Source organism: Carassius gibelio, chromosome A24, assembly GCF_023724105.1.
Source record: "Carassius gibelio isolate Cgi1373 ecotype wild population from Czech Republic chromosome A24, carGib1.2-hapl.c, whole genome shotgun sequence".
In the NCBI taxonomy this organism is placed as follows: Eukaryota; Metazoa; Chordata; class Actinopteri; order Cypriniformes; family Cyprinidae; genus Carassius; species Carassius gibelio.
The window spans coordinates 7,662,978-7,685,346 of record NC_068394.1 but is presented as its reverse complement, the minus strand read 5'-3'; the positions used below and the strand labels follow the sequence as shown (position 1 = coordinate 7,685,346).

The 22,369-nt window shown below is 36.5% G+C and overlaps 3 protein-coding genes across 9 annotated transcripts in view; 1 reads left to right on the top strand and 2 right to left on the bottom strand.

Moving 5' to 3' along the window:
• Nucleotides 1-6,834, bottom strand: part of LOC127946294 (ribosomal protein S6 kinase alpha-3) — a 33,714-nt gene extending 26,880 nt beyond the window's left edge. For 2 of the 6 annotated variants that reach the window (XM_052542756.1, XM_052542755.1), the window contains exons 1-2: nucleotides 6,469-6,834; nucleotides 3,393-3,452 (exon numbers count right to left, since the gene is read on the bottom strand). In XM_052542756.1, coding sequence (XP_052398716.1) covers nucleotides 3,393-3,439 — 47 coding nt within the window. In that variant the 5' untranslated portion in view covers nucleotides 3,440-3,452; nucleotides 6,469-6,834. The remainder of the gene's footprint in view (nucleotides 1-3,392; nucleotides 3,453-6,468) is intronic. The other 4 variants (XM_052542753.1, XM_052542754.1, XM_052542757.1 and 1 more) reach the window with 4 other exon arrangements.
• A 657-nt stretch (nucleotides 6,835-7,491) lies between these two features.
• LOC127946296 (pyruvate dehydrogenase E1 component subunit alpha, mitochondrial) lies at nucleotides 7,492-12,243 on the bottom strand. Its single transcript, XM_052542762.1, has 11 exons — nucleotides 12,095-12,243; nucleotides 10,825-10,893; nucleotides 10,580-10,753; nucleotides 10,382-10,508; nucleotides 10,075-10,166; nucleotides 9,908-10,000; nucleotides 9,662-9,817; nucleotides 9,447-9,518; nucleotides 8,632-8,699; nucleotides 8,337-8,445; nucleotides 7,492-8,245 (listed from the first exon to the last, which is right to left on the bottom strand). The coding sequence occupies exons 1-11, from the start codon at nucleotides 12,149-12,151 to the stop codon at nucleotides 8,081-8,083; spliced, it is 1,182 nt and encodes a 393-aa protein (XP_052398722.1). The 5' UTR covers nucleotides 12,152-12,243; the 3' UTR covers nucleotides 7,492-8,080.
• A 1,744-nt stretch (nucleotides 12,244-13,987) lies between these two features.
• Nucleotides 13,988-22,149, top strand: LOC127946396 (YTH domain-containing family protein 3-like). 2 transcript variants are annotated; one of them, XM_052542946.1, is made up of 5 exons: nucleotides 13,988-14,664; nucleotides 15,050-15,074; nucleotides 15,661-15,740; nucleotides 15,961-17,610; nucleotides 21,598-22,149. In XM_052542946.1, the coding sequence occupies exons 1-5, from the start codon at nucleotides 14,641-14,643 to the stop codon at nucleotides 21,619-21,621; spliced, it is 1,803 nt and encodes a 600-aa protein (XP_052398906.1). In that variant the 5' UTR covers nucleotides 13,988-14,640; the 3' UTR covers nucleotides 21,622-22,149. The 2 variants fall into 2 exon arrangements, with proteins under 2 accessions (XP_052398906.1, XP_052398905.1); XM_052542945.1 differs by lacking the exon at nucleotides 21,598-22,149 and having other exon boundaries at nucleotides 13,989-14,664; nucleotides 15,961-19,010.
• The last annotated feature ends 220 nt before the right edge of the window (nucleotides 22,150-22,369 follow it).

The window sequence follows — 22,369 nt, the reverse complement described above, 5'->3', positions numbered from 1 at the left end:
TTTATGGCAGGGATTCCCAGACCTTTTTGTCAGCTAAACCCTGTGTCTTCTAAGGTTTTCAAATTAATATTTCAGTGAAACAGTCACCATTTTAATTTGAATGTTTTTTTATTTACTTTTTTTCATATTTTAATTATTTCATAAATTATTGGCTTTCCATCAACTCTTAAACCCCTCTATGGTTCCATCATAAACCCCTAATCCTGGTGTAAAGGAATTTATTTTGTCAAATCACTTTTAAAAATATGGCCACATTTACAGTATAGGTGAAATGTTACTGACAAAATCCGGTAATTTAAATGGAAATCCATGTTAACTGGAATTTTGAAGAGGGCTGCCAATAGAATAGTTCTTAGGAACAATCTGTATAATCTAATACATCATTCATTTCAATTTAATACATCATTCCAATCCCTACCCTTGATTATGAGCAATAGTGGTGCTGGCTATTGACTGATTCCACAGCAAATTAAAATGCTCTCAGGGTCATTTTTAAGCTGTGTTTGTTACTTAATCACAGTCAGGCAAGTTCTGTGAATCAGGTGTGCAGGGCCATGCTGGAAGAGTGAGTCAGAGTAGATAAAAGACAGCATGATGTCTCGGCACTCTCTCACACGAATGACTGCAGAAGAAGACGAAGAGATGGAGAGAGAGAGGTAAAAAGAAGCAAGAGTGGGTGTCCGAAAGCGAGAGAAAGTCAGTCCAGATGGCCAGAGAAGATTAAATACCATCTGCCAGAGAGATCTGGAGACATAGCCAAACATTAGCACAAACAAGCGACACACACCCCGCACATAGACATGGATGATGCTGGACACATACAGAACATCAGTGTCAGAGTCGGATCACAGTGCCTGGGAGTATGACAGACAGTCATAGCTACCTGATGAGGGGATAGATGCAAAGGAAAGGGGCTCTTCAACTCATTCTGAATTATGGGAAAATCTCCTCAGTGTCCTCTTCCTCTTCTGAGTTGTTTTGATTGTACGTGTTGGATCAAAAAGTCTTACTGTTTTTGTTAACCACTCTGTTAGTGTCTTCTAAATGCTTTTCATCTAAATTTAAACAAATCACCTTAATATAAGCTGTAAGTTTTCACCAGAGGGAGCCAGCAAGCTGCTAACTGGAGTGATCCGCTGTTTTGCGAATTAATTTAAATACAATCCCATTTATAAACTCTCAAATGGCTTCCATGTAAAGTTAAGTGGCTGATTGCAAACTAAATGTAATGAACACACACTTTAATTCCTTCCTTCCCGTTTTATTAGCTATTCTGAGAAAGAGAGCTGCTTTAAGACCATTTAACTGAGCACATGACTAATGCATTCACACACTCTCCTACTCATTAACTCTCATTACGCCACTGAAATACTGTTTACCCTCATACGCCCCATTAAACACAGGGATCGGAACAAGTCCAGGTGAACACACATAGGCACATAAAAACAACCAGTCTACTAAACAGACACAAAACCCCTAGATACACCCACATGCATTTATAAAGCTGAAACATTGATGGACATGTCATATGTACTCATCATATGTTTGACAAATACATAGTAATATAGCATTTAATTTTTAAATAAAACATAACAAATTACATTTTAATCAAGAATGCATGAACAAATGAGTGCATAAATAAATAAATAAATAAATAAGCAAGCATGGAAGAAAGTAGGCATACAAAATGCACCCACCATAATGTATTAATCTTTTATTTAATGTTTTATAATTTAATAATATTTAGCCAAATAAATGAATAAAATGATTTTTTTTTTGCATTATTTACTGTCATGACAACTAGGAATATTTTCCCCCACTAAATTCTCATTAACATAATAATAATAATAAAAAAAAAAAAAAAAATTATATATATATATATATATATATATATATATATATATATATATATATATATATATATATATATATATATATATATAAATAAAATATAGAACATTTTCATACCTCACTTGCAATTTTTGTTCTCAAGTAAAACTCAAATAATTTTGTTAAAAATAATTGAAGTTATTTATTCATTCATTTTGCATTTTATGATTATATATTTATGATTTAAGGTTGTTTAGTTATTCGTATTGGAAAACAAGACAAGAATACTGTGAAAGATATATTTTTTAAAAAATTGCAGTCTATGCAACATTTAATGCCATGACTTTATGAATTTCTGCTCTGATTTAAGACCCTTTTAAGGCCTTCATTTGTGCAATTACAGTATTACAGTAATGATACTTTTATGACTGGTCCCATTGAAAGCGACAAGAATAAAAAAAAATATATATATAAAAAAACTCTATTAGACAAATTATGGCAATGTGAATTAAGAGAAAAAAAATATGCTTGATTGTTTTGAAGTGACCCATTTACTTATATTTCTTATGTAAAATATGACTGAAGTGTTTTCATGAGATTCTCCAATACAAGGTCAAAAACAAGTGTGGATACAGAAGGAGAGAAGCAAGAAACAGTACGCATCTAACCCACATCAATCACGTAACATTTGCAGCTTTCAGACACTTTATACAATTGAGTCTGTTCATTATTGGTGGGGACATTTAAAGAGAAAAACAACATATATTCTAGAGAATGTTTTTGATGACCCAGCTTTCCTTGCAAACAAGACCCCTAGGTCCATCTGCCCTGCATTTAAAAAATCAATGCTTCTCAGCACCAGCTAGGGAGGAAGACAGGGGAGTGTTTTAGTGGGAGAGGAGACCTAAAAAGTCTTTGCAGTTTCCTATACAAGGTCAGACTGCATGATGTCATAATGGACTTGTTACATGCGCATTACGGAAACTCATTAATGGCATCTGAGTGTAGGAAGAATCCTTCCTGAGCAACCATTATGGATCAAACAGAAATGCTCCCACAAACAAAAACAATGAGCACTTTGTTGTCTAGGCTGGTATCCTTTTAGCAAGGGCACAAGAATGCTGGCCCCCCATACAATGAGTATGGTACAGTGTGGCTCAGTGTGACTGTAAGGGTGCCCATGTAACAAGCCGCATTTCCAGCTTCTCCACCATGCACACGCTAATCAGAGCACCAATCGTTACATTTGCAGTCTATGGGAAACACATGATCAATAGCTAACTTTTATCATCAGCTTGCCTTACAGATGCACGTGGAGGGGCATTTCAGACCACCGTCTCAGAAGAGCCACTTCTCTATGCTGCATCCTTGAAAAGAAGCTCCTTGACAAATGTCAAGTGTTACAAAAAACTGAAGAGGAGATCAGAGCCCATGAAGGGACATGGCAAGAAAAAATGAGATGGACAAGGATAGAAAGAGCTTGATAAGAGAGAGAGAGAGAGAGAGAGAGAGAGAGAGAGACGTAAGGAGTGTGTAGGAGCTGAGGGAGGCATGACACTCACTTGACATGGTAGATTTTCATCTTCTCCCGTGGAGTCCTCCAAGACATGATGGGGCTCTGTCTGTCATGTGAGAGAAAGGTGTATATGGAAAATCAGTGTCTCATGAACCATTGCGAATAGAAAGCACAATATAATGTGTTAAAGGGCATTGAACACAGTATAGCACATAGTCAGACCTTTGACTAACTGCGTAACACCTGGTTCACAGTTTGGCTTATTCTGGCCAAGAACTGCCAACTTTGACAGGAACAGACCATCTGACCAGCACAGAACAACCACAGTTCATTCTGTATTTTTATTATGTTCTTGACAATATACGAGTAAACAATCTCTATGAACTTTAGAATCAGAATTTCTGTTTGTCCAAAAGTAATGAGCACTGGCTACTTCACTATAGAACTTAAAACAAATCAGAAAACTTGCCTCAGACAAAAGTGTTTCAAAGGTTTAATGTCTCTAATTGATTGATTTATTTATTTTTGGACCTTATTTTTATGTTACAGTCAATACTATTTTAAAAAATAGATATTAATGTTGAGATTTGCTAAAGATTACATAACAGTGTTATAAAAGTAAGTAGGGTTTTTAAAGATTAACTTTGAGTAATGAATATGGAAGTCCATTTCCACCACCTTAAATCATAATTATTAATTATGACTTAAAAAGATACATTTTACAATGTCATAGTTGTAACATTTATATATGATAATTAGAAAAACTGTAAACCATAATTATGAATTCTAAAGCATAATTATATATATATTTGATATGTTTGGAAAATAGGCTTCACAGTAAAGATGATTAATATGTAAAAATGGTGGAAATGATCAGAAACACAACCAATTTTCAAAAGAACTGTTGCCGATAAATCCAAAAATCTGTAAAATCAGTCGATAACAAGTATGGTACGGCTACATCACGCATCCCTAACTTGAAAAACTTTAGCAAATATTCACAATACCCAGTTTCCCAACACACCCCAATGTTGTGTTGCTGTCCGACAATCTGATTGGAGCTTGTGAAATTCACAAGTGCTTTTCAGTTTTGTATAAAACATGAATCATCAGACGGTCATCAAACTGACTGTGGGCGGTCTGTAGGCGGTCCGTCTGAAGCTGAGACTACACTGAACAGAACAATCGCAGTGTGGATCAGTTTCTAAGTGTGATACAAAGCCTTGATTACTACAACAGACACACACTCGTGCCAGTATGAACGTCTGCTCCTCTGCACCAAATGACAGTGGTGGAACGTCTCATTAGACTGGGCCTACATGCTGTCATTGACTGTTTAGGGTTAATTAGCCAGGGTGGCGACTCAGACGGGCCGATCTGTCACTGCGAGGGAGTGAAACTGATGGATGGCCTGTGATCATCTTCTGCCTGGAAGGGAACACTGTGTTACCTGTCTCTCTTTTCTCTCCGTCTCTTTCACAATACCATCTTGGCAGCTTTATGGCTTTATTACATGTGGATCAATGGGGTTGTAGCAGTCATTTCTAAACATTGTGCTATTCCAGAGTAGATGACAGAGCAGGTTGGACTGAATATGAGTTTTTCTAACATACTGTATACGCCTGCAGTAATTTGCATGTATGTCGTTGAATTCACAGAATCGTTATTAGTTGCAAATCAGTGTGGGAAAAGTCACAGATTAAGGGGTATTCAACTTTCAGGAAATTTTTAGTGATGAAATTGATCAAACCCAATCTTACAGAGCAAACTTAGTTGTGGTAAAGTGATGATTATATAAATTAGTGGTTAAATAATTCCAATCGACTTCGAGCAACAGAAACAAAAAAATCTGTCTAAATTCCTCAGATTTTAAAAGTATTATCTAACATTTGATATATTGAATTGTATTCTATTCTAAGTTATAGCTAGAAATGGGTTTACACACTGTAGTGACTGCTTCTCAATTAACTGATTCAGTAGAAGCATTTTACATGTTATGTCCATAAAAATGAACTGTAGTGGGAAAATGTGGCCCCTTGAAAGGACGGTTCCCTTAAAATGAAAATTCTATGGAATAAGAAAAGCAGATATTAGGCAAGAGTCCTTCTGCGCTCCACATACAGGAAAAAAAGTTGTCTGGAATCATTTGTGGGTGAGTAAATGATAAAAGCATTTCTATTTTCACATTTGAATTATGTAGAACGGCTCTTTAGAATTCCCGGGAAAACATCAAAAGAAATCTTTTAACTCCATGGAATCATGTACTTTCAGCCACAGGAACAAAAATTTAGCCTAAAATTCCTCCGATTTTAAACATTATCAAACATTTGAATAGAATATTATCTAGTGGGTCATACATTCATAAGTGATTGTTTCAATTAGTTGATTCAATAGAAGCATTTTACATGAATTGGCAGAAAAATGCCTTAAAAATCTTAAATACCCATAAAAATAATTACAGGGGAAAAATGTTGCCCCTTAAAGGGACAGTCCCCCCCCAAAAAATTTTTTTAATAATAATAATAATAAAATAAAGTCATAGGTATAAAAAAATTCCCCTTGTACTCTATAAACATTTTGGAATAATTGTGGGTGAGTAAATGAAAGAAAATAATTTTCACATCTTAATCATGTATAATTTATCTCTAAAAAGAAAGAAAAGAAAAAAAATATTTTGTATATAACTCATAAAAAGCTTATTTACATAAATTCCTTGTTATAACGTAAAGATTCCCACATATTCATTTCAATTCATCATTACATCAGTACATCAACACAGCACAGGTATGAGTCAGAACATCAGTCTCATTCATTAAAACTCCAGCCTCCATTAACAAATCATAGTGATCAAGATAAACTCATGTGCCACTTGCAAATTAACTACGAGTTTTTTTTTGTAAGAGCCAATTGGCAATCGGGTCGTTTTAAAAGTATTTAAGCATAGACATAACACGGGTCATTCTCTAGAACCGTTAATCCCCAACATCGGATATAGTCTACAGATAAAGATCTGGAACAGGTTGTACAACAACGACAAACAGAAGTGGCCTCTAAACACACAAGTAATGCTGTTGTAATGAATATATCAGTGATATAAACCTTAATTTACGATGGAGACTCACCTCGCTCGCCGCACTCCCGATTGCCATCTTTCGCCAAGGGTCAACTAGTTGTGCCAGGGGCATCTTGACTTTTTGAAGGTTCCTTCTTTTATGAATCAGATTCAAAAGAACAATTCTGAGCTACTTTGAAGAGATTGTCCCTGCTTGTTTCCGCGCTCTTGACACTGAGGGGAAGAGAAGCTGGGAATCCGTTGCGTGCGTAACGCATCCGAAAGCGCAGCCACCTTTTCCTCCACTCACCTCTGCCAGTCAGTGTAGCGTTTCCATAGAAATAATATGACAGTGCCCCTGATCTCGCTCCAATCACCCTTTCTCTCTCTCGCCACCGTCCCCTTTTGACAGAAAAAAAAAACACGTTCACGCACTCTATTCACTTCCGTTTCGTTCAGTATGCCGCGTCGGATTGGTTGATATGCTTGTCAATCATTCAAAGAGGGCGGGCTGAAGCTACTGAGCTCGCGATAGACGGACAGGTGAGCACGCAGTTTATTCGATGCACAGCTTGTGATAGGAACTGACACGTTTTTATATAATAATTACACATACATTAATATCATAGTTTACTGTATAGAAGCTAGCAAATCTGTACGCTCAGCAGTATGATCCGTACACATAATTTTCTTTACTCATTCAGACTTTATGTACACAAAATGCTTGATTTCTTCTCTAAATGCAACCATAAATGAAAAGCAATTTATGAACAATTTAATAGTTATTTCTAAAGTCCATTTCAGTGAACAGTAGGCTACATCTCTTTTGCTTACAATGAAATCTGCTATTGCGCATTAATTTAACAATACGGCATAGTACGTGTCAAGTAGACTGATTCATAATCATATTTTTTGGGGGTTTGTTATCAAATGACATTGGAATGTATGTAAAAATGTACCTTGTCAGCTGTGACACTTGAGTCACGCAGGTGGAGAGGGCGACACCTGCTGGAGAGTCTATGGTAATTTATCTTGCGTGAATCAGGATTTGCATTCATTCTGTGGCGAGCACTCAACACAACTGACACAAATGTAAGCCAAATTATTACATATTTATTAATTCCATCGTTAGTTATTACACATTTTAGTATTATTTGAAATCCAGAATTTCTTAGGGCAAATGTGCTGACTAATGTTTGCATAAGCTTAGATTCTCGTGAAAGTATTGGTACTAACATCTATTAAGTCTTTGGGATATTATGTTAAAAATGACAAATGAACTCATAATTCAAGAAATTACATCATCACAATACTATAGGGTGTGAAAATTGTATCATCGTTACAAATAATTTTTAATAAGCCTACATTTCATTTCCAAGACCTTGTGTATTTTTTTTTTTTTTAATTTCTACACATTTACTAGTAAAGATTATGTCCATTCATTTAATCTATTCTAGTATTGCTCTAAATGTTTATTGCTGTATGTTGTGCTAGCTATGTGTTTCCTAATTTATTAATAGTCAGCAAAACTGATTGCTAAAAAGAGAGACAATAACAGCAGTTATGGAATGTAATTATGACTTTATGGATAAAAAAAATTTCATCCATCTTTTTGTGAGTATAATTAGGGAACAGAGCTCCTGTATTATGATGAATGAAGTGCTGAATCTTTATCAGGTTCTTTAGCTGATGGACTTCAGCCTCATCCAGGGGTGGGTGCCTCTGACCTCTAAGGGTGCATCATTGTAGAAGATGTGTTTGCACAAATCCTCGAGAGGGGGCTCTGGATCAGAGGTAGCAAACTGTGCTGCTTCTTCTATCTCCTTACGAACCTTGGCATCAATGTCCTGTCATTGTTCCAACAATATAACATGGTGATATAGTAGGTGTTAAGTTAACCCTATGGTATTCATCAAGTACATGGCCTACATAAAGTACCTTGATCTCATCCAGGCTAGCCAGGTTTCTACTAATCATACAGTCCTTCAGCATAGTGATGGGGTCATTCTTACTGCGAACTTCCTGAATCTCCTCACGTGTGCGATAGCTAAGGAGAGAAAAGCACTGATTGAGAGAACAGCGAACTGTGTGCTCACTGAAATGATGCACAAACTACCTAAAACTAAAGAGGAAAGACTGGGATTATGGAGGCTACAGATGAGGATAGGGTCTTAAATTAACCAAGGAAGGATAAGCGCCTGCCACGGGGGGGAAGGTTGACAGTCAACCTCACCTGACCCCAGGATCGCTCATGCTGTGGCCGTGGTAACGATATGTCTGGAGCTCCATTATTATGGGACCCTGAAGAGCACAGGCCAAACATTTGCCCACCAGTCACAGACTGGATCTCCCATCATGTTTGTTTGCAACACTAGCCCATGATTAAAAGATAAACTCCTCCAAAATGTAAATTTGCTGTAAATGTACTCAACCTACAAGATGTAAATAAGTTACATTACTTGCTCATTAATAGATCCTCTTCAATGAATGGGTGCCGTCAGCTGATAAAAGCATAGCAATAATCCACAAGTAATCTACACAACTCCAGTCCATCAGTTAACATCTTGTGAAGCTAAAAATTGCTTCTGGCTAAAATACAAATCCTCTATCAGTAATATTGCTTTCTCATCTCATCTGAATCAGGACAGAAATATGCACAGATCCAGCACATAGCAAAAACAGTCCAAAACAGTTTTAAACAAACATGTTGGTGGATTTTGACTTTTTCCACTGGAGGAGGGGTTTAAAGTTAACACATTTTGATGCATTTGTTGTGATTACTTGTGGATTATATTTTGTTTTTATCAGCTGTTTGGATTCTCATTCTGACGGCACCCATTCACGTCAGATGATACAATTGTGAGCAAATGATGTAATGCTTAATTTCTCTTAATCAGTTCCAATGAAAAAACAAATTCATCTACATCTTGGATAGCCTGAGGGTGAGTACATTTTCAGGAAATGTTCATTTTTGAGTGAACTATTCCTTTAAATCTTTGACCTCTCCTTGACTTGTTAAGCAAGTAAAATATGTCACTTTTCTTTTACCTTTCCAGATCTGCAATAATCTGCTGCAAACCTGGTTGCCTCTCTCACGCTGAGAACATCCATGCCATCCACCTGGAGAAAACAGACAGGCTTGACTTATTTGCCCACATGTGCCTTTTATGTATGTGTCTGTACAAATTACAAATTGAAATATGAACAGAAAATGAGGATGAGGCAGCTAGAAAAACTAAAACAAAAACTAAAAAGACAGTTACCCTCAGACCAGGAATGTAGTCTCCTCTCTTGTAATAATCTGTGCTTGCTGAGGCCCGTTCCACTGATGTCCCCATGCCATATTTATTATTCTCACAGATGAAAATACAGGGGAGTTTCCACAAAGCTGCCATGTTAAACGCCTCAAAGATCTGGCCCTGATAAAGGGGTTAATCAGATAAGACATTATTTTGCAACAGCAGATCGCGTGCAAAATTGTGAACACATGGAGGAAAACGTGCTGTCACCTGATTAGCAGCTCCATCCCCATACAGAGTGACACAAACCTCATTCTTACCCTGATACTGGCATGCCAGGGCCACACCAGCCCCAAGAGGAACCTTCAAAACAGTGAAATTTACATTTATAAATGCCTGTTGTAATATTCTTGTAAGCTATGATGCGTGCATCTCACCTGGGCACCAACAATACCATTCCCGCCATAGAAATTCTTGGCATACATGTGCATAGAGCCGCCCTTGCCTTTGGCAACACCACCCCTTCGACCTGAAATCCATTGTACACATGTTCATATTAGGGCTGGGTATTGATACACAATTCTTGATTCGATTCCTAGTACAAGCTCTTGATTTGATTTGATTCAGATTCATTTGGTATTTTTTAGTTACATCGTATTCTTTTGGAAAATCAAGATTTTACTCAGCTCTCTGATAAACTGCAGGATTTCTATTTTAATGCAGCTTTATGAAGAAAGTCCTCACCTGTGAGCTCTGCCATGATCTCTTTCACAGGCACACCTCTGGTGTAGGTGTAACCATGAGCCCTATATGCTGTGATCAGGTGATCCGTGGGACTGATACCAGCCTCAATGCCTACAGCACAGGCCTCCTGAGAGGTGGCGAGAAGTTAAATCATATCACAGTGACTGTGTGCAAACAAGGCATTCAGTTTAGTCTTACCTGCCCGTCATAAAGATGACAGAATCCTCGTATGATCTTCTGCTTGTAGAGCTGATCTGCCTTCAGCTCCATGCGTCTCAAGGTCTGCATAGTGCGGTAGTACCTGAGTCCATCCTCTCTGGTGAGCACCGTCTGCACTGAAGGGCCTTCATCCAAGCGATGAAGGTCACATCTCTGGAATTGAACAAGTTCTTGAATGAACTAAGTTGTTTGTGCATGCTTTTAAGCTAATATGACAACTTTACCTTGATGTCAAAGCTGGCCTGAGGTGTCAAATCAGCAAAAGAACGTGCTGATACCACAACTCTGGAGCCCTGGAGAGTAGTGTAATGCATTAATAAAACTAAGCAAAATCATTTTAAAACAGAGATAAAATGCATTTAACTTGACAAGAATTGACTAAATGTTGAAGACCATTATATCGACCTATAGTGAATAATGACACTAATGTACCTAAAATAAACACACTACTTTTAATTTTATATATATATATATATATATATATATATATATATATATATATATATAAATACTCAACAATGATAAGCACAACTCAACAGTGATAATAAGAAATGTTTCTTATACACCAAATCAGCGATTCAGCATATTAAAATCTCTTCAGACTGGAGTAATGGCTGCTGAAAATTCTGCTTTGCCTTCAGAGGAGTAAATTACATTATAAATATGTTAAAATAGAGATATAGTTATTTTAAATTGTAATAATATTTCTCAATATTATGGTTTTTACTGTATTTATAAATAAACAAAAGCAGCCTTGCAGCAGAGACATTAAAATATTTTTTTTTTGTTTAATCTTACAGACCAAAAATGTTTGAATAGTAGTGCATTTGTTTGGTTTGTTATTACAATAACTAAGATAGATCAGTTACATTCTTTCAAATTTGTAATTGTGATTTTTGCAAAAAAATAAATAAATAGAGTAAATAAATACACATAAAAATATTATTAACTAACTAACTTATTCTTAAACTCTTATCTTACTTCTGACACTGTTTGGGCACCCTATAAAACAAGCAAAAAGACTATACAATGCCATATTAAAAACTTAGCATTTTACTGAAATACATATTTTAAATGAAAAAGAATGATAAACATATCATATCAACAGAAAGATTGCATATCAGAAAAAGACCATAATATGGTCCATGATGACATCTGTGTCAGACCAAACTTATTATTAGGCCATATTTCAATTGCACTTGGACAGTGCGACAGATGTGGAAAGCTAAAAAAAACCTGTTATGATAATTTAACACATAATAGAGTGACCAAATCAGGACAGACTGCAATGTAATCAAATCTGGTCAGTTCAGGGGCTATTTAATTTACAGTAAACATAACTCTGCATTTACGGTACATCATCTACAAGGTCGATGATACTACAGAGATCTAGTTTAGCCTCGTCAAATCTTTTAATGACTCTAAGCTAAACAGAGCCTGAATCTTTCAATGCTGTCTTATTAACAACAAACAGATATACATTATGATACCTACATTTATTTTGACACCACCCTTAAGTGTGTTTGCAATCACTCTCAGCATTTTCTGCATGCTCCAAAGAAAAGCCCAGCCTGGATGTGCTTCAGGAGGATCAACCCCACACAGTGAGCTGAAGCCAGAAACACTCACACTAGCTCAGTATGGCTGAGGATTTAACCACACTCTGTTTCAAGAATTAAAGTTCTGTTTACAAATTAATATTGAAATAATAAATGGTAAAGTAATATAACAATTTTAAGTTATATTATGCACGTTTTTAATAATATTACGGATACAGGTAAATATTTGCATTGTTTTTGTAAAACAAATTAATTAATTAAAAAAAGAATTAATGAATTAATAAATAAATGAGTGAGTAGAGAAGCAATTCAGGGAACAGTCTGATAAAATGACTGACCCATTTACATTTTTATATTTTTTTATTCCTTATGGGAAATTATTTTTAACTCAATCTTCTTGAGGTTTGCTAATCAAGTTACATTATTTCCGATGGTTCTAGGACTTATAAGCAATAACAGGACTTTTATTTTGATGACTTGTAAAGAACGTCATTCACGGGCATCTTATTTTCGTAAAAAATATATATAACAGTGCCACCAACATAGACAGTAAAAGAAATGGACACAGCGACCCCATTGGAACTCAATTGAGACAAGTGAAGCCCATTTTTAGCGTTTTTTAGCACTTCCGTTTCTGACGCGCAGACTCAAACGAAGCTTGACGACGTCAGCAACCTGTGTGACAGATGTAAATCTTCTAGTAGCTGTGCGTGCAAACTGCCATCGTTAATCTTGCAGAGACGGCGAGCTTGAGCGGGGAGTTCTTTGTCGTGAGTGAGCAGGAGTAAGTATTCTGATTAATTATTTTGTATAGTATTTTAAAATGTAACGCCAGTACGCCATATTTAGTTAATTGCCTGCGAGCTTCTCCTCCTGTCTGTACGGTAATGCGACAGAGAGACGAGTGGTTATGACGCAATCGTTAGCCTATTTTTTACAAAAACTGTTTATACGGGGCCATAATGTAACATAGAAGGTAATGGAGCCCTTTATACATTGTCGTGTATCTTTAGAAATAAATAATGGACAAACGGAGTCTTTAAACGGAGTCTTTAAACGCCTCAGATGTAAGTTATTCGCTGTCAAAGTGACGCCAAAATGAATGGGAGTCAATGGGAATGCTAACGCAAGTGAAGTTCTGCTACAAGATGGCAGCCCCCACCCGACTTCAACTTCCGGTCGAGTTCCTTGCCCCCTGGCCACCAAGCGGTAAAGAGCAGTTATAACAGGATGCTGTCTTTTCATGGATATTTTATTTCGCATTTTCACCATAGACTGTATGATTTTCACCCACCTGTTTGGTTATGCCCTCAGTAATACAAATATGTAAACATTATTATTTTTTATTATTTTGTAAAATTTTTGTCATATGATTTAATTATTAATATTTATGAAATAACGAAATATTTATATTTTTCTAAAGTACGACCGTTAAATTACAAATCTATAGGCTTGTATATTATATTATGCTATTGTGATATACTTATTAATATATAATGTCACATATGAAATTAAGATTTTTTTTATGTATTTGTTACTACTTCTAAATAATTAATATTTGAAAATATTAGATTTTTCGATCTTCTGTCCTTTTTATATACCATTATATCACTTCCAAACACATTAAATTAATTAAAAAAAAAAAAAAATATATATATATATATATATATATATATATATATATATATATATATATATTTAAATGTATTTATTTATTTAGCATATGATTTTTATTTATGAATTTATCTATTTATTTTTGTTTCTCAGTATATTTTAATATTTTAAAATAACTTTGCTTTTAAACAAAAAAAAAAAAAAAAGGCTTGCATACTATGTATGCTATCAGAATTACAATTTAGCTAACAGAAGTATCAGATTTAAATATTTTCCTTTATGATAAGACATGTCATAAGGGAAATAACGTTACCCGAATTAAACGGTTAAAAGCTGGGTACGATGTGATCCTTAATTAATATACAGAAATCTAACCAAGCAATCCGAAAAACACGGATTTCACACAAAATGTACAGCATAGATCAACATTAAGATTAAATCGGTTGAACAAGATGGTAATCGCAAGATTTATTTTGAACTGTATGAAAAAGCAGGCGCATGCCTCCTCTTTTACGTCAGCGGCGGAAGGTCACACTCAAGCGGAAGTGAGAGTCAGAGCCCATTCGCCATTGTGGAGCAAAGCAGGGGAAATATTCTCTCAAGACGTTACACAGAGTGTTTATGTTTCGGACTACCTTGAACACATCACTCAGCAGCCAGCCTCCCCCAGCCGTTTGACGCTCGCTGTCAGTACCGCTCGAGAGGACCGCTGCCGGCCGTTTGAAACTGGGCGAGGAGATCAACGCCTGAGAAATACGCTGTGATTATAGGGCAACCCGGAGAGAGGAAAAAATAACGTGAACCCACAGCGGTGGCAGGAGAGACCGTGGACAGTCATAAACAGCGATCAGCTCGGGCTCCCGGACGATGTCTGCGACAACTGTCGATCAGGTTCGCGAGACGGACGCGCTTCCATCTTTATAACTATAGAAACGTGATGGTGCATGTAACTTAGAGGCTGTGTCTTAAAACCTAGTGAGCTGCCTACCTAGACATCATTATTGGCGCGCTTGGAAGGAATACACGTTTTTAAAACAAACTAACGGACAGTAAGGCACTTAATCGGGTTGTAAAACGCAGCTAACGTCAATTATATTCAAGTGCTTCCCCGCAAACTGAGAGTCCTGGTTATTTGATAGCTGTAACTGTTAGGCCGAATTATTGTGTCTATGTTTTGTTCATGATAAACTGACGTTCATCGTGTTTTTTTTTATTAATTTATTAATTTATTTTTTGTCTTTTTGTCATTGTCTTCACACTTTGAACCCAAAACCAGAGACCTAAAGGACAAGGAAATAAAGGTATGTTATGAAAACACCAATTTTCTGTCCACATTTAAAGGTACAGTTAACTCAAAAATGAAAGCTCACCATCATGTTGACATTTCTTTCTTATATGGAATACAATGTTAGGGACTTGCACCTTCAGTCAACATTTACTTTCATTACATCTTTTTCCATGCCATAGAAATTAATGGTGACCGAGGTTGTCAGTCAGCCTAAGAAAATCAAATGGACAACATGGATGAGAAATTAAATTTGTTTGTGTGCTGTCTCTTTAAGGGGGTTCAGTTTACTGATGTGTTTCTCACTGCCTTACTTAAGTGCGTTTATAAATAGTTACTCATTCTGTGAATCATATTTTATGAAGTAGACTGGTCTTGATGTTAATTTAGCTCTCTATGTGACTCCGTAGTCCTGACATTGACCAAAAAAATTCTTAATATGTAGCAAAGATTTTACCTGTTGTTCTTGCTTAGAAATAATAATTTCAAGTGTAATTTACTTTCGCCTTGTCTCATTATTTCTTATCAACATCATTTTGATTGAACCAAGTAAAAGTAACTGACACACTGTCTCTGTCTGTTTTTGGTATAATTTTGCTTAGTGCAAAACGGTTCGATGCATCAGAAGGATGCTGTAAATGATGATGACTTTGACAATTACCTGAGCAGTCATACAAATCAGGTGAGTTTTTATATTTATACTTGTATATTTTATGATCCTTTGATCTATAGAAAGCTTAATTATTTGAACATAATTATTTGAAAATAGAAATCCATTGTTAAATTATAAATGTTTTGGAATTGTAGTGTTTTTCACCGATTATGCTTTTATCTTACATCATTATTCAGCCTTTGGTTTATTACATCATCATTACTGATTTATCTTTAATTATCCCCTACAGAGTAATAACTACCCACCAATGTCCGATCCCTACATGCCCAGCTATTATGCTCCCTCTATTGGATTCCCTTATTCCTTGGGAGAGGCTGCTTGGTCCACCGCAGGAGACCCTCCTATGCCGTACCTGACCACATATGGACAGATGAGCAATGGTGAGCATCACTTCATTCCTGACGGAGTCTTTAGCCAGCCTGGTGCTTTAGGCAACACGCCCCCTTTTCTCAGCCAACACGGATTTAACTTCTTTCCTGGAAATGCAGACTTTTCCACCTGGGGTACCAGTGGTTCTCAGGGACAGTCTACACAGAGCTCCGCATACAGCAGCAGTTATGGATATGCCCCGAGCTCATTGGGCCGGGCCATTGCTGACGGACAGGCCGGATTCGGCAGTGACACGCAACTTAGTAAAGTTCCAGGGCTCGGTAGTATCGATCAGGGAATGGCTGGGCTCAAGCTCAGCTCGGATATGTCAGCTGTTACGAAAACAGTTGGGTCTCCTTTAGGTGGGACGGCGGGTATGAGTAGCATGGCTGCCAACGGCATGCCACCTGTCAGCTCCTCTGTACCAAAACCCACCTCATGGGCTGCTATTGCAAGGAAACCGGCAAAACCTCAGCTCAAGCTGAAGCCGAAGCCCAACATGTGTTTGGGAAGTGGCGCCACGATTCCTCCTCCACCGATAAAGCATAACATGAACATTGGGACCTGGGAGGACAAAGGCTCCATAACCAAACCCCCTCTTGCACAGCAGATGCTCCCGCCACAGCCCTTGTTGCAGCAGCAACTCTTGGCCCAACCTCAGCCCATGCTGCAAAGTCCATTGCCTCATCAACCCCAACACCAGCAGCTCCAGCTACAATCTCCCCAGCACCTTCAGCAGCTGCCCCCAGGTCCCCCTCACCATCACCATCACTCGCAACCAGGTCCTCCGCAGCCCCTGCACCCACCTCAGGTGCAGAACCCCCCACCCCAAAACCGCTGGGTGGCCCCTCGGAACAGAGGAACCACATTTAACCAGAGCAGCAACATGGAGAACTTTGCCCTTGGGACGGGAGTCCCCATGAGCTCATCACCTTCTTCCTGTGAGGTTCACCCAGTGCTGGAGAAGCTGAAGGCCCTTAACAATTACAACCCCAAAGACTTTGACTGGAACTTGAAAAATGGACGGGTCTTCATCATCAAGAGCTACTCGGAGGATGACATCCACCGTTCCATCAAGTACTCCATCTGGTGCAGCACAGAGCATGGGAACAAGCGTCTGGACGGTGCCTACCGCTCGCTCTGTGCCAAAGGTCCACTGTACCTGCTCTTTAGCGTCAATGGCAGCGGACACTTTTGTGGCGTGGCCGAGATGAAGTCAACTGTGGACTATAATGCCTATGCTGGCGTCTGGTCCCAGGATAAGTGGAAGGGCAAGTTTGAGGTGAAATGGATCTTTGTTAAGGACGTGCCCAATAACCAACTGCGGCACATTCGCTTAGAAAACAATGACAACAAGCCTGTCACCAACTCCAGGGACACTCAGGAAGTGCCCCTAGAGAAGGCAAAGCAAGTGCTTAAAATTATTGCGACTTTCAAGCATACCACCTCAATCTTTGATGATTTTGCACATTATGAAAAGCGGCAGGAGGAAGAGGAAGCCATGCGAAGGGTAAGCGCAGCTTTCTGCCACTCTTCACAATAGCAGAAAGCAGGCACTTCACCTTTAGATCTCGTAAACATTGTTACGTTTTAGTGCTGTCAGCATGTCCATCCATTTCCAAAGGTAGGTTTTTTAATAGCAACTCCTTTCTAAGTCTTTCTGTCTCGTTTGCGTTTGAGAATTAGGCCGCGAGACAAAAACAGTGCAGTCAGTCATAAATAGAAATGAAATGTTTGATCTGGTAACTCTTTACATCAATACTGGAGGTCATGTAATAAGTTGTTCAGGTATTGTTGCTCAACGTGACTTGCACTTAACACATTTCTCCTGTATTTCAACTAAACATAATTCTAAAGTCTCAGCAGATAGATATTATAAAATAGTTCTTAAAAAAAAGAGTCTCTGCCCATTTATTGACAAAAGGCTGGCGGCGAGCTGTGATGCCAGTCAGTGTCTCTGCTCAAACAGCAGGCAGATGTCCCATTAATATATTGGATTTGCATCATTTCCTGCCAAACCAACACAAATAATTGATGTCTGTGCCTGTTACCTCGGCACCAGCTGCTTTATATCCTTGTATGTTAGTTATGAAAACAGCACTTAGATCAGATTTAACATGATTTTGGAGGATTAACCTTTAAAGATGTATTGTGTTATGCATCTGAACGAATAAGAGTCATTTAGTTTTTCATCTTAATAGAGCTTAAACTTGTTTGGAAGTTGTTGTAAATTGTTCGGCATTAGAAGGTTTAATACGTACACTAAACTCATAGGCCCAACTTTGTACTATTGTGGTCATGTACTCACTTCAAAGTTTTGGGAGTGACTTTACATGGTGATAACCATTGCAATGTTTTGCCGTCACGTGCCTGTATAGAATAAACATGAATGAATGCCAGCAGTTTTTTTTAGTTTTGGATATTTTGACCAAAGCTACCAGAAATGTTTAGTTGTCAATAAACTTCGGCTGAAAAGAGTTCTGTGTTCTATGCGTGTTTAAGCTGCTGCTTTTACTCCTGTAAATAACCAAGTTGTGAACTGACTGAATTTAGTTGCTGCATGTATATGGCCTGTATGCAACACTGCAACTTTATTGGCCTTGTTACATCAGCATGTCATTTGTATTCAGCTGATTGAGTATTTTGTCACTTACATGATATATGTGCATCTTTACGTAAGCCACTTTAGGATGAACTTGTTAGTCAAGAACAAATGAAAAATTGCAATCAAAATGGCACTTGGCCTAATCAAGGTTTCTTGTTGTACTTGGACTAATTACGGTGTTTTTTGGTTTGTTTTTTTGTGAGAAATTATAAAACGTTTTTCTCTGAACCACCCTTCTATTTCATTACCTTGCCAATCATGTAGATTGCCAAAGCCATAATAAAATCAACTATTTAAATTAAAAAGGTCTCCATGGCCTCTGGATTAATTTGTGAAATCTAATGCTTTATTGGTTTATTTATCTAAAGAAATGGTTTTACTCTGTGGCATAAAGCAGTGTATGTAGAAAATAAATGTATTTTAATGAAAAATTATATATTTGCATTATATAGCATGGCACTGTGCAGTCAAAAATGTGATACTTTGGTTATTTTATTATCATCAGAAAATGTAAGTATATAAGAATGATGATGTAATGAATTATATAGTCTGACCCAGTTGCCAACAACAGTAAGCACTGTCTATAATGTAATCAGTAGTGCCTTTATGTTGTATATACATACATGACTACTGATTTAGCTTATAAACGTCTGATTAGCCAGTAAATATGAAAAAACTATAAATAGTTTTTGTTGTTGTTGTTCTTCCCACTGCATTTTTTTTGCCTCATATCTTTGATAGCTGTAAATGTATCAGATTTATTCATTAAAATATATGTAACCCTCTGTTGCTGCTCGTGTGGCAGTCAAAAATTACTGATTTTTTTATTTTTATTAAAATGAAATAAATGTATTATGTTTTAGTTTGATCATGTTTATATTTAACATTTTGTCTTTTTATGGGGTTGTATGGTACTAAATCATATTTATGGAATAGTTATTATCCACTTATTACCCGGTAGCAACTTTTTGAGCGTAGTACACCTGAAAATGAATTTTTCAACTTAAACTGTTGTAAATGCTGAATGCTTTGGAGCACAGACTCTAGTGTGGTCTCTTCTCTTCTTAAAGACAACATTTAGTGCATTATTTCTGAAGTGTGAAAGGTTCAAAAAGTGAAACATAAAAAAGTTATAGAAGTTTATTATAATGAGAAAAGCACAAAATATTAAGTTTCTATGAAATATAGTTTTTTTTAAGACAAAACTGCATGAAAAGCCATATCTAATTAAGTTGTGTTCCAAATTTGTGGTTAGTATCTAAAAATAAATAAAATCTTTTAGTACAATTTTATTTCCAATGTGGCCATTTTTTGACTGTGACCATTTAACCTTTTTTAATCACGTCAATTATTCATTTGTGTGTGTGTTCATATAGCAAATGCCAAAACCTTCACAGAGTTACAGTACATACTATTCACATGAAAAAAAACTATTCGAAAAACATAAAAAATGACAGAACAGCACCAGAGGGTTACAGGAATAGTTCACCAAAAAATAAAAAATTGCTGAAAACGAGCTCGCTTTTAGGCCATCCAAGTAATGTAAATGAGTTTTGTTTCTTCACTGGAACAGAAAAAAAAATGTCATCACATCAGGTGCTCACCAAGGGATCATCTACAGTGATCAGATGCTGTTGGTTTAGAGTTCAGATGGCTAATATAAATAGCTGATCATAATAACCCACAAGTAATCCACACACCTCCAATGAAAACGAAAGCAAAAAGCACGTTTGTAATAAAACATCCATCAAGATGTTTTTAACTGCTATTTGGACTCTTCTGCATCTTGGATGGTAGGTACAATTTCAGTGGTCCTAGACTTTATACTGCGACCTATTGATGTGTATGTGAATCGTGCAAAAGCAAGTTTTCAGTTACGTTGTCATTGTAAAAATACACAAGAATATTTGTAATGTATGATTAATTATTCTGCAATCTAGTATTTCCAGAAGGGTTTACTAAGACAAAGTGAGTAGTATTCATTTGGTCATATAGCAGCTATCATGTGGGACAACCACTCTAATGTAGCATAAAATTGCTTTTATGTAACCCAGGTCTTCATCCCCCGTGAACATTACTTACTTCTTTTAAAATTACTTTAAGGGTGAAAAGTTTTACTCTGCATGTCAGAGAGATGTAATCAGCCTCATACTGTTTTGAAACCACTGCTGTATCAGCAGTTCAGATACTCAACCGCAGACTCATTTTTTTTTTTTTACAGCTGTGTGCATCAATATTGCAAGCAGTTGTTGAACCTATATTTTCAGTACGCTAACATTTGAAATCTTTTCAGTTTAGAAAGATTCTCAAAATTGCTTACTTGGTGACCCACAACATGTATAATACTTTTTTCCTTTTTTAATTTTTAGTTTATTTATATCAGTCAGTTTTAGATATTTAATTGTGTGCTTATTTTTCTATTTTTACATTAAGTCTAGGTAAGAGTTAGATGACTAAGGAAAATTCCTCTGTAGAAACGTTAATTTTATTTCTAGTATATCTAATTTTTGTCAGAATTCAAAACCATAACCATTTTTCATACAGTGAATTTAAGCATCACAGCATTATAATATATTGCTAGCATTTTTTTTTTATTATTTAAACAAAGTCAAATTTTATATATAGGCCATTTCATAAAAATAATGATCAACTAATTTGTGGCGGCCAGAATGTTAAAATCATTAAACAAGCCAAATTGTAAGTAAAAAGTATTCTACAGCATTTTGAAGTGTTTAAAAGATTATATTGATTTCATGAGCAACCAACATACCGCCAGTGTTTTTAAAAACAATTCCACTTAAAAAAATTTAGTAAAAGACAGAGATCATCTTCATGGCTCCATGTTCCATTTAATCTTCTAATTTTGTCCCTTTTCTCTCTCTTTCTTTACAGGAGCGAAATAGAAACAAACAGTAGTAGGTTTACAGAGATCTCTTTGGTAGAACGTCAACACTATTGATGTAGAACCTTAAATATTGTGTAACCTCAGAGGAAGAATGGGGTTCTGATGTATATTTTTCTGCTGAAAACGATATACGAACTCTTAATCACAACAGTGGACTTTTCTGTGTCAACTTCTAATGGATCTCCCCAAGTGTCGCACGAAACGGAAAGAAAATCACCCACTTAAACTGTATCTTAAAGCACTTTCATGCCTTTTTAAAAGCTTCTACCAGTACCCTTTACTATCATTGGACATCTGTTTCTTATTAACTGACTAACCAGTATAGTTTGGTTCTGAGGATTTCAATTGTATTTGTAGGCTTATTGTTTTGTCTTGTTTTTGTTTGTTTGTTTGTTTTGGCAAATCATTGAAATATAAGCACTCTATATATTTGAGAACACTCAGAGGAGATGAGAATTATGTATCCAAGGAAAGAAAAAAAAAATCTTTACTTGAATTCACGTGAAGCTGTAAAAAAAAAAAAACTAAAAAAAACTAAATGAGGCACAAAGCATGTGTCCCACCTGACTGAAACCCAATAATCATGGCTGATACTGTAGACTGCCTCCAGAGTAGCCCTTTCACCTTTGTGTATCAGCATCTATTTCTGAGTACCAAATAACAGTATTGCAGCTTGGTGTAGAATGACACCAGCCAATGCCCTTTTGTTTTTTTCCTTTAGTATTTTCTTTTTTCCTTACAATTTTGTCATTCAAAAGT

Bases quoted from the DNA above. Each gene is read 5' to 3' on its own strand.
- LOC127946296 (XM_052542762.1), bottom strand. From the start codon at position 12,151: ATGCAGAAAATGCTGAGAGTGATTGCAAACACACTTAAGGGTGGTGTC. The intron at 9,519-9,661 runs GTAACTGTCTTT...TGTTTTCTCCAG, and splicing joins ACTACATTCCTGGTCTGAGG to GTGGATGGCATGGATGTTCT. The intron at 8,446-8,631 runs GTGAGGTTGACT...TTCTCTCCTTAG, and splicing joins ATGAGCGATCCTGGGGTCAG to CTATCGCACACGTGAGGAGA.
- LOC127946396 (XM_052542945.1), top strand. From the start codon at position 14,641: ATGTCTGCGACAACTGTCGATCAG. The intron at 14,665-15,049 runs GTTCGCGAGACG...ACCCAAAACCAG, and splicing joins CTGCGACAACTGTCGATCAG to AGACCTAAAGGACAAGGAAA. The intron at 15,741-15,960 runs GTGAGTTTTTAT...TATCCCCTACAG, and splicing joins TGAGCAGTCATACAAATCAG to AGTAATAACTACCCACCAAT.